The sequence below is a fragment of the Phodopus roborovskii genome, unplaced genomic scaffold (assembly GCF_943737965.1).
Source record: "Phodopus roborovskii unplaced genomic scaffold, PHOROB, whole genome shotgun sequence".
NCBI classification, from domain to species: Eukaryota; Metazoa; Chordata; class Mammalia; order Rodentia; family Cricetidae; genus Phodopus; species Phodopus roborovskii.
In genome coordinates this window covers 23,476,733-23,490,281 of record NW_026126540.1, presented here as the reverse complement: position 1 = coordinate 23,490,281, position 13,549 = coordinate 23,476,733, and the positions used below count along the sequence as shown (strand labels likewise).

Here is a 13,549-nt window from a genome sequence, read left to right as displayed (position 1 = left end):
TCAGATACATGACATGGGTACTGAGAATAGAGCCCTGGCCCTCTGGAAGATCAACCACTGAGAATCATTTTTGTTTGTTTGTTTGTTTTTGTTTTTCCAAGACAGAGTTTCTCTGTGAAGCCCTGGCTGTCCTGGACCCTCTGTAGGCTAGGATGATCTCAAACTCAGAGATCTGCCTGCCTCTGCCTACCCAGTGCCAGGATTAAAGTTATACACCAAGGGCTGGAAAGATGACTCAGTGGTTAAGAGTACTGGCTGTTCTTCTAGATGACCTGGGTTCAATTCCTAGCATCCACATGGCAAATCATATCTGCTTGATTCTCCAGTTTCAGGAAATCTAACACCCTCACACAGACATACACAGGCAAAACACCAATGCACATAAGACAAAATAAAAAAAAAAAAAAAAAAAAAAACCACGGCTACCTTTTAAAACCATTTTTATTTTGAGGCAGGATCTCCCTGTGTAGTCCTGGCTTGCCTCACATATGATTTTATTTTTCTTTGATGTATTTGCCTGAACATATATCTACATACCACTTGCATGTCCAGTGCCCTCAGAACCCTATTCCTTTGGAGGTAGTTGGGTCCAGCAGTTACCAGCAGTTGTGTGACAACACCCCAAATGAATGCTGGACCAAACTCCTGGTTCCTCTTCAAGATCTCTACATGCTCTTAACTGCTCACTCGTCTGTCTAGTCCTTATTTTTTGAGACAGCATCTCTCACTGAATCTGAAGCACAGTGACTAATAGACCAGTGAGCTGTAGGAACCCTCTTGTTCCTTCTCTTCAGGGCTAGGGTTACAGGTGTGAGAACCATGTCTGGTGGTTTTTTTTTTTTTTAATTGTTTTTTAAGACAGAGTCTCACTGTGTAGCCAGACTATTTGGCACTTTACTTTTTTAAAATATTATTTATTTATTTATGGGCATTGGTATTTTGCTTGCATGTCTGTGTGAGGGTATCAGATCCCTTGTAACTAAAGTAACTAAAGTGAGGTAACGTGGTTGCTGGGAATTGAACCCTGGTCCTCTGGAAGAGCAGCCAGTGCTTTAACCACTGGGCCATCTCTCCAGCCCCCTATTTGGCACTTTATGAGGTTGGGACATCTAAATGCAAGTCTTCCTCCTTGAGCACAACTGAGCCAACTCCCCAGTCCATCTGTGTTTAATTTTAGTTGTGAAGCTTTTCTGCAGTTATAAAAACTTAATAGTCCAGGTCATTCAGCTACATGGTGAGACCCTATCTCAAACAAACAAACAAACAAACAAACAAACACAATAATAAAAATATCACACTCTGTAAGTATTATAGGAAGACCTTTATAACAACATAACCTTCTATAAGTACTATTGGGGGGCTTATAACTTCTTTTTGAGAAGCCCCATCCCTAGGGGTGACTTCAGATGACAATGGGACAACATGGGTCATGATTGCTGAGGATCCTGCAAGCCTCCATTGTGAGCTTGGGTCTCCTAGGTAGGCACTTGGAGCTCTGCTGGTCATGGGGTACAGCCCCAATGTTTGTCCACATTGTTCACAGAAGCTGTACCTCCTGTGCAGGAGAGGCTGGAGTGTCAGATGCAGGGGACAGATCTGTCAGCTAGCCTAACTTTACCACCTTCCTCAGAACCATCTGGTCCCCTCCACAGACCACAGGTGAACAGAGGATACAGAGTGAGTGTCACTACTTACTGGGATCAGGCCTGGAGGTCAGTGTGTGCTCTTACCAGAGCTAATACCAGTTCTGGAGGCAGCATTGAGAGATTTATTTTAAAAACAAAAAAGCTGGTGGGGTAGGGTGTGGCGATGCATACCTCTAAGGCCAGCACTAGGGAAGTAGAGGCAGGAGGATTGGGAAAAGCTCAAGGCCAGCCTCGGCTACATGAGAACCTGTTGCAAAATAAACAAATCAAAAACAACAAAACTAAAAACAAAACAACAACAACAAAACACTCAAGACAGCACACCCACCTCCAAAAGGTGGGCTCTCATATCTGTTGTCCATACTGTACCCCTTTGCCATCTTTAGCAAACAGTTCACCTTTGGGGGCCTCAGTTTCCTTGTTTAGAAAGCAAGAGAAGCAGAGTTCAGGACTACAAAAGGAGCTAATTTTAGCCAGGCCTGGGGTGAGCAACCTGAAATCCCACCACTGATTTGGTGGCGGCAGTAGGATTGCAAGTTTGAGCCTGCCCGGGCTACGTGATCAGGTTCTGCGGCTAAGAAGCTGGTTAACCTATTCAGGTCAAAGGTAAGAGAGGGCTTGCTTGCTGGTTGAGTCAGCCCAGACCTTCTCCCTCTAGGGGACATGGAAGGTAACTGCAGGGACGATATACAAGGGGCACTGAGTTTGGGGACTGGAAGAATTTACAAGTATTCCTAAAGCAGGTTCCCATGCCACTCTTTCCTCCCAGCCTGTGCAGTACCTTAGTGCCTACTGTGACAGGGTAGACAAGTGTCCCAAAGTTAGTCCTGGGTCTACTGAGACCTCCCTCAATGAGAGTCTTGGGCCAGACCTCTGGCTACAGTTGAAAGAGGTGAAATTACTTCACCTCTCTGAGCCTATTTGGCATGCAAGGATACTTCCTTGCCCTCAGGGCTGAGAATTTGAAAGGCAGTTGTGCTCTTGAGAAAATGTCCCAAGAGAGGTGCCCTGGCTCCAGTGTGAGGCTCTCTGCTCCTGTGCTGCAGGCACAGTGGCTTGTCTGAGTGCCCTGTACTCCAACCTCATCTGCCATTCCTTTTCTCTGCTTCCTGGCGGCCAGGTTTCTCCACGTCCAAGTTGGGACTTAGCTTGATGTTTCACTACACCAACAGGGACTCTCCTTGGGGTTGGCAGCCATGCAGGAGGAGCTGGGGTCGGAGGTTGGGAGATTGTTGGGGTTGTCAGCAAGACTGACACACACAAGATTTGTTTTCATCCCTCCTTACCAGTGTTTGTCCTAACAACCTGGAATGTTGGCTCACTAACTGAACTTCACTAAGTGTGGAGTTCACGTAGCTTTAGCGGAGGTAAGATCTGCTCAGAGCCCGGAGGAATCTCTTTTCTCATGTAAGACAAAGATCTCCAGTGTGTGGTGGGCCCTGCTCATCGAAAGGGTGCAGAGATGAGTTCTTCAGGGAGGCAGGGTGGTAAGTAAAGTCACATGGGGTTTGGGAGGGGCTCGGGGACTTGACATCTAGTTTAGCCCAGGGAAGAGACCATTTAATTTTCTAGAGAAAACAGCCAAGTCCAGGCTTGCCTCTTTTTTATTTTTATTTTTGTTCTTTTACTTGCTATGTAGCTCAGGTTGGCCTGGAACTTGGGACGATCCTCCCCCGACCCCACCCCAACACTGGAGATACATGTGTTCACAGCCATGCTTGGCTTTTTTTTTTTTTTTTTTTAATAGGGTCTTATCCAGCTTGGTCTTGACCTTGCCTAGTTTCCCCCTCGGCCTCTTGAATGCTAGGATTACAAGAATCCACCACCATGTCTGTCCAACATGTGTGTTAAGGCTGAGTAGGGTATAGGACAAAGGACAGGAGGGCCTGGCTAAAGGACACCTTGAACAAGGCAGGGAGATGAAAAACCATGAACATCGTTGTAGGAACTTAAGTACATGCATGGCTTTGGTGCAGGAAAGACGGTGGGGACGTGAAGGTGGTCTCACTATGTACCCCTGGATGACCTGGAACTCACCTCATAGACCAGACTGGCCTCAAACTTCCAGAGATCTGCCTGCCTCTGCCTCCCAAGTGTTGGGATTAAAGGCAGGAGCCATCATGCCTGGCCTTGAAGCACAGCACTAATGATTTGTATATTGTAAAATTTAATTTTACAAATCAGTAAATAAGGCTCAAAAAGATTCATGATCTGTGACTGTAGAATAGAGCCCCCTCTGCTCTACTCCCTACTCTCTCCCAGGGTCAAAACGGGGGTGGGGGGGAGCCTCTTGGGCACAGATGCCAGGCCATTCCTGAGATGCCTGCTTTTGCCTTCAACATTCTTTTATTACACTCTCCTATCTGAGCTGGCAGCCTTCCTGTTTCAGGCCAGCAACTTGTTGTCTCTCAGCAATTATTTTCAGGTCTCCATGTACCACAGAAAGGAAGAGGCCACCACAACGGGAGCCTGCTGGAAATTAATTTTATTTTTTTGAGATAGGGCGAGTCTCACTAGGCTTGCCTTGAACTCTGGATCTCCCTGCTTCAGTCTCCAGAGCGTTGTTGGGATTCCAGGCAGGTGTGTGCCACCACACCCACCTGCAACCCCATTTTAAGTAGCGGGAGAAAAGGATTGGTTGTTTTGTTTAAGACAGGGTCTCTCTGTGTAGACTGCTGCTCTGGCATTTGTTGTGTAGCCCAGGCTGGCCTCGAACTCACAGATAACCACTTGCCTCTGCTTCTCAAGTTCCTGGACCACCACAGGGAGGGGGCACCAAACCAGTCCCTTCGTCCTGGTCAGATTTGGTTCTGCCATTACTTAAGGGTGGTTCACGCGGGCAGTGATGGACACGTGGGTCTGACTGAGGCCTGCATGTTGGATGTTGTCCTGCCAGGTCATGTCTTATTTAGGGGTTCAGCCGAGACACAGCCGTTCCAGTTGCCCCATGAACTCTAACCAGTCTGAAGCCAAAATTGAAAGCACACATTATAATAGGCGGGTGCAGGGCCAGGGCCTCCCGTCTAAATCTTATTTCAGTGTTTTCTTTCCCTCATTTGCATGTGAAGCTGCCCCTATCTTCAAGCTCTGTGGGGAAGCTTGGTGGGTCCTGGTAAAAAACAGTTCCTTTCTATCCAGCCAAGTCACGAGGTAGCCAAGGCCCTCCTCGAGTACCCAAGCACTCCTCATTGAGTACTTGGGGTCCAGGTACTTAGACGGTGTCTCCAGGAATCTTCATCATGGGCTTAAAAAGCAACCAACCAACCAACCAAACAAACCCTCTATCTTCATAGGCTTAAAATACGAAAATCCAAAACCCCTCAACTCTAACAGGTTAGAAAACTGCGACGCCCGGATTCGGAATTGTAATCTTGAGGACGGCAGCCCAAGTCTCTCTGTTTCAGACCCCAAAGCACACACTGGCTGCTCCTGCAGCAGCCTTCAAAGGGAAACCTTTCTCTCAGATAGGTTTTGGATGCCTAAATCTTCTCTCAGACCAATTAAATAACAGCCTCTGGGGTCGATGCACACAGCGGGGTCTTTCCGAACTCCCGGGTTGATTCCTGTAAGCCCGGGTGTGTGTGTGTGGGTGCTGCCCTGTCCTCTACTTTAATGGCCAGAGACACTTAACCTCTTCCAAAATCGTGTTCAGGAAAGAAAAACCTGGGGCACGCACGGGGCGGAGGTGGGAACGCGCTAATTCCCCTTTGCACAGAGTCACAACCTGGGGAGGGGCCCTGGTGGGGGTCCCTCGCGGCTCAGGTGTGGCTTGGTTGCAGGAAGTTACCCCCTCCAGGGCCCGGAGCGCCGGGCGATTGCGCCATCCAACCCGACTTTCGTAACAGCGAGCCGGGGGCTGCCAAAAGGAGCTTCTGCACCGGTTCCTCAAATGTTTCGCTGTTGCCAGGACGGCCCGCTGCTCCGCGTCACGTGCAAGTGGGAAGTCGCGCTGACACTGAGCTGAGCCGCACTGGGGTGAGCACTCGCTCGCAGTCGGGAGCCGAGTGCGGAGCTGCTGAGCTCTGGGCTCCGGCGTTCCGTCTCCTCCAGGCCCCCGGCCCCGGCTGCGGAGCTGCCCCTCCGCCCAGCGCAGAAGGAAGCATGCTGGCCGTCGGCTGCGTGCTGCTGGCTGCCCTGCTGGCCGCGCCCGCGGTCGCGCTGGTCCTCGGGAGCTGCCGCGCGCTGGGTAAGAGGACTTGGAACGGGCAGGGGGATGTGACACTGGCTAGTTCTGTGGGCAGCGTTAGTCTCCGCGGGTACCAGAGTACCCGCCGGGGCTGACCCACCTGTGTCGACGCGGTGGTGGTTCGCGCGCCCCCTGCTGCGGCTAGCACCTTTGGCTGCCGGCTCCTGTTTGTCTGGGCAGTTGCCTAAAGTCTGAGTACAGGACTGTGTGTTTTCCCGAAACCTGACTCTGGTGTCTGGTTCCCAGTGATGTGTCTCACTCAATTGCATCCCGGGTCACTTTGAAGGAAGATACCCAGAGGGCGCGCCCTAGCGGAGTAGTAGTGCCCTCTGGAGAGACCTTTATGCCACTGGCTTCTTCTGCTTTAGCTGTGGCACCTCGCTTTGCTTTCCACAGTTCCACTGGGTGTCGTGTCGTGTCGTGTGCGATGGTAGTGACCTGATTGTGAGGATCTGACATCATGGGCTCTGAGTCACGGGTACTCCCGCCTCACATACTTTAGCCAGTACTAGCCCTGGCACGCAGAGTGCCAACACCCACCCCCACCCCAGTCCTTTGAGCCTGACAGTAAGGGATGTGGGACCTTTTAGAACTGTGCCTCCACCCCCACCCCACCCTGCCCCATCCCTTCCCGATAATTGGGTGGACCAGGCACCCGATTCTGTGCTTGCCTTCCATGCACTCTGCCTAGAGGGTCTAAGCCTCTCTGTGGGTTCTGGCTGCTGGTGTCTTCTGGAAGAACTGGGCAACTGCTTCTCTACTTGTCATTTTAGGGGCTGAGGACTTTGTGAGGGCAAGGAGAGTTAAGGAGAACTGGGGAGGTTTCCGCAATCCTGGTTGTAGAGGAGGCAGTGGCTGGAGAACACAGCGCTCTCGATCTCCGGCCTCCATCTCCTGAGTGCTGGGATTTGGGGCATTAGCCACTACCTTGCATTCTACACATTTGTTTGTTTTGTTTTTGAGTACTGTTATTTAAAGGCTGTGACACTGCCGCCGGGTTCTACATGTATTTAATCCTCTCCTGGATTTGAGAGGTCCAGAGAGGTGCGATGGGAAGCTGTCAGGCCCAGCTGTTGGATCCCCAGCCCTTCTACGTCTCAGCGTTCCCTACATCCCTGATACTTCTCATTGTTGAACTAGACCGGTGGTAGAGCTGAGGGCATTTGGGGCAAGCTGAGCATCACTCTCACCTGGTAGAATTCTGGGGCAGAGGGCACCGATGAAAGAGAAGCCACTTGGCTTCTCCTAAGTATCAGCGGGACTGAGGCCATCTCTTGTTGGGAGAGCAGGAGTGGGCCTCTCTGACTGTCTCAGCACCGCACCACCCACCCAGCACCGCACCACCATTTGCCTTTTGTTCCTAAGGAGTTGCAAGGCACTTTGGGGGAGTTCTGTTTTCCTGTGGTTCAGAAAGGACTCCCAAGGGTGGGGGTGTCTTCTGACCTGAACAGCCTTTAGAAGGCAGAACTGGAAGTCTGGGGAGGAAGTGAAAGCCCTTCCAGCTCAGAAGGAAAATGCAGAGAAGTACAAGTCCCCAGCCCATCTCCCACACCCACACTTGCACAGCCACAAACTAGAGAGTGGCAGAGAGTGACAATCAAGAAGCAAGCATCAAACAGGAAGTGTGGAGCAAATGACTGTGAGATGTTTGGCTTCAGAGAAGAGAGGCCAGCTGGAGCAGGCTCACAGGGGAAACCCATCAGTGGTATTCTTAAAGTCTGCTCTGCCAGGGCTTGCTAGGACTCCTCTGGTGTCCTTGCCACCTAGGTAAGGTCCTGGACCAGCTGGGATTGAGACTTCTGCTAGGTCAAACATTCTAGGTGCTGCTGGCTGAGGACAGCCTGGATATGGGTGGGTTCAGTTCCCCTTTCCTTCTGCAAGGCAGGAAAATACACACAGCAGCATAGAGGCCAAAGTATTTAAATCTGCACTCCACTTCTGAATTCTCTTTGGGGCAACCTCTTTCTGTCCATCAAACCCACCTGCATTCCTAGTCTCATCTTGAATTAGTGTTTTTTCTGAAGGATACTTTTTTGCCTAGTAACAGACTTTGGCTAGGAAGGATGTCATTTTTATAAAAGTGACTTTTTTTTTTTTTTTTTTTTTTTTTTGGTATTTTGAGACAGGGTTTCTTTGTACAACCCTGGCTGTCCTGGAACTCACTCTGTAGATCAGGCTAGCCCTGAATTCAGATATCCACCTGCCTTTGTCCCTGCTTCTTGGGTGTTGGGATCAAAGTCATCCCAACCAAAAAGGACAATTCTTGACCCCTGACCATTCATTGAACTTGTATGAGAGTATCAGAGAGAAAGTTCTAGACTTTTAAAAATCAAATTGTTATTTGTGACTCTTGGGCACTGCCAGGGTTGAGGACATTTGCCTAAATGGTGAAGAACTGAGTAAAAGCCCTCCCTTCCTCCCCCATCAGGCTCCCTGTTACCAGAAGCCTCTCCCCTCTTGGGCTCTCCCCCTTGTTTATTCATTGCAACACACATTTATGGATTCCCTGTAAAGCCCTTGGGGACTGTGTGAGATCAGTCATGCAGACTCCACCCTAAAAAGATCCTGACCATGGCCAAGAGCAAATCCTAAAGAGAGAGATGCTTCAGTCTCTTTGACTTGAACACTGGGTACCAACTCTCCAGGAGGCAACTAGACAGAGGAACCATCTCAGATGAGGACCTGAAGGCAGCCTGTCTGTTCTCTACCTCATCCGACCTTCATCAGACTGTGTAGGCGCGAGTGTGTGTCGGGGGCTTGCTGGGTTACATAAACAGAGTAACCTCAGAGCTCCTGGCTGTAAATACATGTTCCCTCCCTCTGCAAGCCTTTCATTTGTCCCTGCAGGCCTGAGGGTCACAAATCCAGTCACGCCATTGAATCAAGGGCTAAAGCTGTGTCAGATGAGCCATTGGTAACTATTAAAATTTATACTAATAGAACAAGTAAAATGGGCAGGTAAGAATGCTCAGTAGGTAAAGAAGAGTGCTCCCAGCATCCACGTGGTGGTTCATATTTATCTGTAACTCCAGTTCCAAGTGATCCAATGCCCTATTCTGATCTTCTGGAGGTACCAGGAATGTACATGGTGTGAATACATACACATGGGCAAAACATCATACATGTAAAATAAATCTTAAAAACAATGAAAAAAAAATGACTTGGAAGGTTGGGTGTGTTGTGGTGAATGCAGAGGCTAGGCCAGCGTGGTCTACACGGTGAGACCCTGTCTCAAAATGGCTTACAAACTTGGCCTGCAGGTTCTGCATCCTAACAACCCATATTGAAGGAACATGAGAGGAAAAAAAAAAAAAAAAAAAAACCAAAAAAACCAAAAAAACAAAACAAAAAAACTGTCCGGGATATGCACAGACTTTTTTCTCTCATTCTTTAAAGAGTATATGATGCCAACTGTTGCCCTGACATTCTGACATTTACCTTTATTTGGCAACGTGAGTGCTCAAGAGATGGTGGGAAGGTAAGAGGATGTGCCAGGCTATCCACAATGACTGCATCATTTTGACTGGGGTCGGGAGCATCCTCATGCTTTGGTACTCTAGGGGGTTCCTGAAACCAGTGGCAGTCCTGAGGGTACACGCTGCATCACGGGTGGCTGTGAGGATTAAATGGGCTAAGTAAAGTTCTAGACAGAGTGACCAGAATAGTCTCTGGTGCAGAGTGAGTGCTCAGATGTGTGTGGCTAAGGATCCATTTAGTCTTAAATCATAGCTTGAATTCCTACTGTGTTGCAGGAACCATGATAAGAAGTGAGATGTAGCAGTGAACAAAACTGGTTTACTGAAGCAGCCTTCTAGCAGAGTGACAATGGGATAAAAGTGTGGCAGTGACTAATGTGGAGGGTAGAAGTGCAGGGCGACTCTGGTGCTGTGCGGGCATGCTAGGTAGGTATAGGGTGGAATTCAGAACTGGTGCTCTAGGGAGGGAGGGTCTCCCCAAGAACCTATCTGAGTGAATATCTAAAGGAAGTAGGAAGATACTTAGAGACTGCATGCCCTCCCCCCACAGCCCCAGAAACCAAGATCTGGGGTCTTGAGTCCAGCCTTGATTTTTATTTTATTCATGTATTTATTTTGCCTGCATGTATGTCCTGTGTTCCACTTGCATGCATGCTGTTCAAAGAGGACAGAAGGGAGCACTGGAGCTTCTGGAACTGGAGTTGCAGATGGTTGTAGGAGCCACCATGTGGTCCTGGGGATAAAATCCCGGTTGCTCTGGAAGAACTGGCTCTTTTTTTTTTTTTTTTTTTTTTTTTTTTTAGGTTTTTCGAGACAAGGTTTCTCTTTGTAACAGCCTTGGCTGTCCTTGAATTCATTTTGTAGACCAGGCTAGCCTCAAACTCACAGAAATCCTCCTGCCTCTGCCTCTCAAGTGCTAGGGCTAAAGCTGTGGACTTGGGAGGAACTCTTAGCCAGCTTTGATGTTTTAGCTAACTCCAGCAGCTCTACTTGCTGTCCCTTGCCAGCTCTGCCTGGTGACTTTTAGCTACTGTGCTCCTGAGGTCCCGAATCCAGGCTGTCTCTTGTACCTGTTCTCTCCTTACCTTCTTCCAGAAAAATCATTACTTGGTCTTCCCTTTCTGTGGTGGTTACTGTGGCACTGAGTGTCAACTTCATTCAAACCTTGCGTAACAGTGCCACTTTAGATGAGTGAGGCACCAGCCAGCTCCTGCTGTTGGGTGAGTGATCACAGTCACTCTGGGGCACATAGACCCTGGGATGTCTATAGGTCAGCCAGGAAAGGATGCTGAACCAGGTCTGGTTGTACACATTTGCCATCACAGTACTCAGGAGATAGAGGCAGAAGTTCAAGGCTGGTGTAGGCTACATGGGACCCCAGGAGGTGGGTTGGGGGTGAGGTGATTGGGATCTAGAGAATGACTATGAATCCTGAGAAGGAGTCAGCAACATGGGAATGAAACCTGAACTTGAGGGTCACCTACAGGCAGATACCCTCACCCCCTTTCTTCCTGAAACATGGTCTGTCTGTGTATCCCCCTCAAACTGTTCTCAAACTCACAGAGATATGCCTCTGCCTCCTGAGTGCCGAGATTACATGTGGCCAGATTTTATTCTAAATTTTTAGAATTGCCCAGCTCAGCCTGAATGACGATGGAAAGAAAATGCCCCAGGAGTCTGGGCTGGAGGGCAAGGCTAGGGAAGCCTGAGCACATGAGGCCCCTGAACAGGACAGTAACAAGAAGGGTTGGTGTCCTGGGAACCCGGGACAGTGTGCCAATGAGCAGAGTACTCATTGTCCAATACTCCTGAAAAGCTATCCAGGCTCAACAGTGGATTTAACAGCATGTAGAAGGACACTGGTGGTGACTTTGGCCTGTGGAGCTTGTAGGAATGGTGGGAGCCAAAGACTAGCAAAGACACAGCAGGGCCAGTTCCCAGATAACCACTCAGAGGCTCAATATGACTTATAAATGCTTGGCTGATGGCTCAGGCTTATTATTATTTAGTTCTTACACTTAAATTAACCCTTAATTTTTATCTATGCTTTGCCATGTGGTTCATAGCTTATTACCTTATTTTTTACATGTCTTGCTTCCTCGGTGGCTGGCTGACATCTGTCTCTTTTGACTCTGCCCTCCTCCTCCCTGTATTTCCACTTGGATTTCTCTCCCAGCCTTATTCTGCCTGGCTGTAGGTCAAATCAACTTTATTTATCAACCAGTGAAAGCAACACATATTCACAGCATACAGAAAGAGCATCCCACAGCAGGTTACAGATGTGTGCCACCTAAACAGTTTATTTACCTATTATCCTTGAATATTTCATTTTATGAAAATAGCCACTTTATTTGCCCATCTCCTTGCTCATTTAGGGCAAACATTCTACCAATTGAGCTACATCCCCATACTCATTCTCTTTTGGTGGAGACTTTACCACATCCCACCTTGCTGTTGCAGACAGAGCTGTGGGGATAACTTTGACATCCCTACTACTGCAGGATAAAGTCCTCCAGGGGGACTGATGGGTCAAATGCCATGAGCTTTGTAATTTGAGAGAGGAGAAATGACAATTTATACTCCAGCAAAATATGAGCATGTCTATGTCTGCACACCTACCAGCACACTATTAAAGTGGCCCCAGCCAGGAATGGTGGCAAACACCTTTAAACCCAGTGCTCAGGAAGCAGAGGCAGGTGGATCTCTGTAATTTTGAGGTCAGCCTGGTCCACAGAGTGAATTCTAAGCCAGCAGGACTATATAGAGGTCCTATCTCAACAAAACAAAACAACATCAACAAAACAAAATAAACAAACCAAAAAAAATGGTCTCTGCAAAGAACAGTATATCTGTGTGGAGTTAATTTGCATACTTCTCTGAATGAGGCTGGATGGGTGTTTCTCTATGCGACAGGCATTTCATAATTCATTTGTATAACCTGCCTGTTTATACTGTTCATTTTTCACTGGGCTGTCAATTTTTCTTGTATTGTTTACGGAAGTTCTTACTATAAAAAAGAAGTAGGTCTCATACAAGAGGTAAATAGTTTTCTAGTTTGTCTTTCACTGTTTTGATAGCAAAGGTCCTCCCCGCCCCCATATTTGTTTTGCTTTGTTTCATTTTGTTTTTGAGACAGGTCTTGCTATGTAGCTCAGGCTGGCTTCAAACCCCCAAACCTCCTAGCTCAGCCTCCCGTGTACTGGAATTATAGGAATGGCCACCATTCTCAGCAATATTTCCTTTTTTTAAGCTACAGCTGAATTTGTATGACCTCTGACTTTTGTGTGATATTTAGTGAGGTTTTTATGCCAATGTCATTTTAAAAGATCCTTCTTTTTCCTTTTAATTTTATGAGTTTAAAATTTAAAAAAGCCGGGCAGTGGAGGCGTGAGCACTGGGGAGGCAGAGACAGGTGGATCTCAATTGGAAAATAAAAAATGACATCTATGCTTTTAGCACTTGGGAAACAGTATCATTGGGAGTTCAAAGCCAGTCAAGTTACAGTGTGAGGCCCACCCTCCAAACCTAGCTAATGTATATATTTTGAAGGGACTGGAGAGATGGCTCAGTGGCCATCTCTCAGCTAAGAGAACATAATGCTCTTTCAGAGGACCCATGATGGATGGCTCACAGATGCCTGTAGTGCCAACTCCAGGGGATCTGACCAATGTCCTCTTCTTGAGTCTGTGGGCACCTGCACTCATGAGCACACATGTACACACACACACACACACACACACACACACACACACACACAAATAAGCAATTTAAAAAAAAATCTTTTAAAAAAATTTAGAGCTGTTGAGATGGTTCAGTGGGTAAAGGTGCCAGAGACACAGCCTGGGGACTTGAGTTTGATCCCAGTGCCCATATAAAGGTGGAAGGAGAGAACCAGTTTCACAAAGTTGACCTCTGACCTCCACACATGTGCTACAGCATTCACACACCCCATGGTAGGTATCTCTCACACATATAATAAATAAGTACATTTAAAAATAATTTGCATGTTTGGCCAGGTATGGTGACACACACCTTTAATCCCAGCACTCAGGAGGCTGGGTGAGCTATATAGTGAATTCTCCACAGCCAGGGCTGTATAGAGAGACTGTCTCAAAACAAAACAAAATTTATAAATATTGGATTCATTTTTAATTAATCAAGGAATGAGATATGAGGTTTGCCCTTTTTTCCAGTTGCAACCTGATATTCCTTTATTGTTTATTGATTATGCCATTTTCCTC

The 13,549-nt window shown here is 47.8% G+C and overlaps 1 protein-coding gene across 1 annotated transcript in view; it reads left to right on the top strand.

Annotated features, from left to right (window-relative positions):
• Positions 1-5,665: 5,665 nt before the first annotated feature.
• Il6r (interleukin 6 receptor) overlaps positions 5,666-13,549 on the top strand; it is a 46,036-nt gene continuing 38,152 nt past the window's right edge. Inside the window, exon 1 of the mRNA XM_051198801.1 lies at positions 5,666-5,832. Within this exon, the coding sequence (XP_051054758.1) occupies positions 5,748-5,832 (85 nt within the window). The 5' untranslated portion in view covers positions 5,666-5,747. The remainder of the gene's footprint in view (positions 5,833-13,549) is intronic.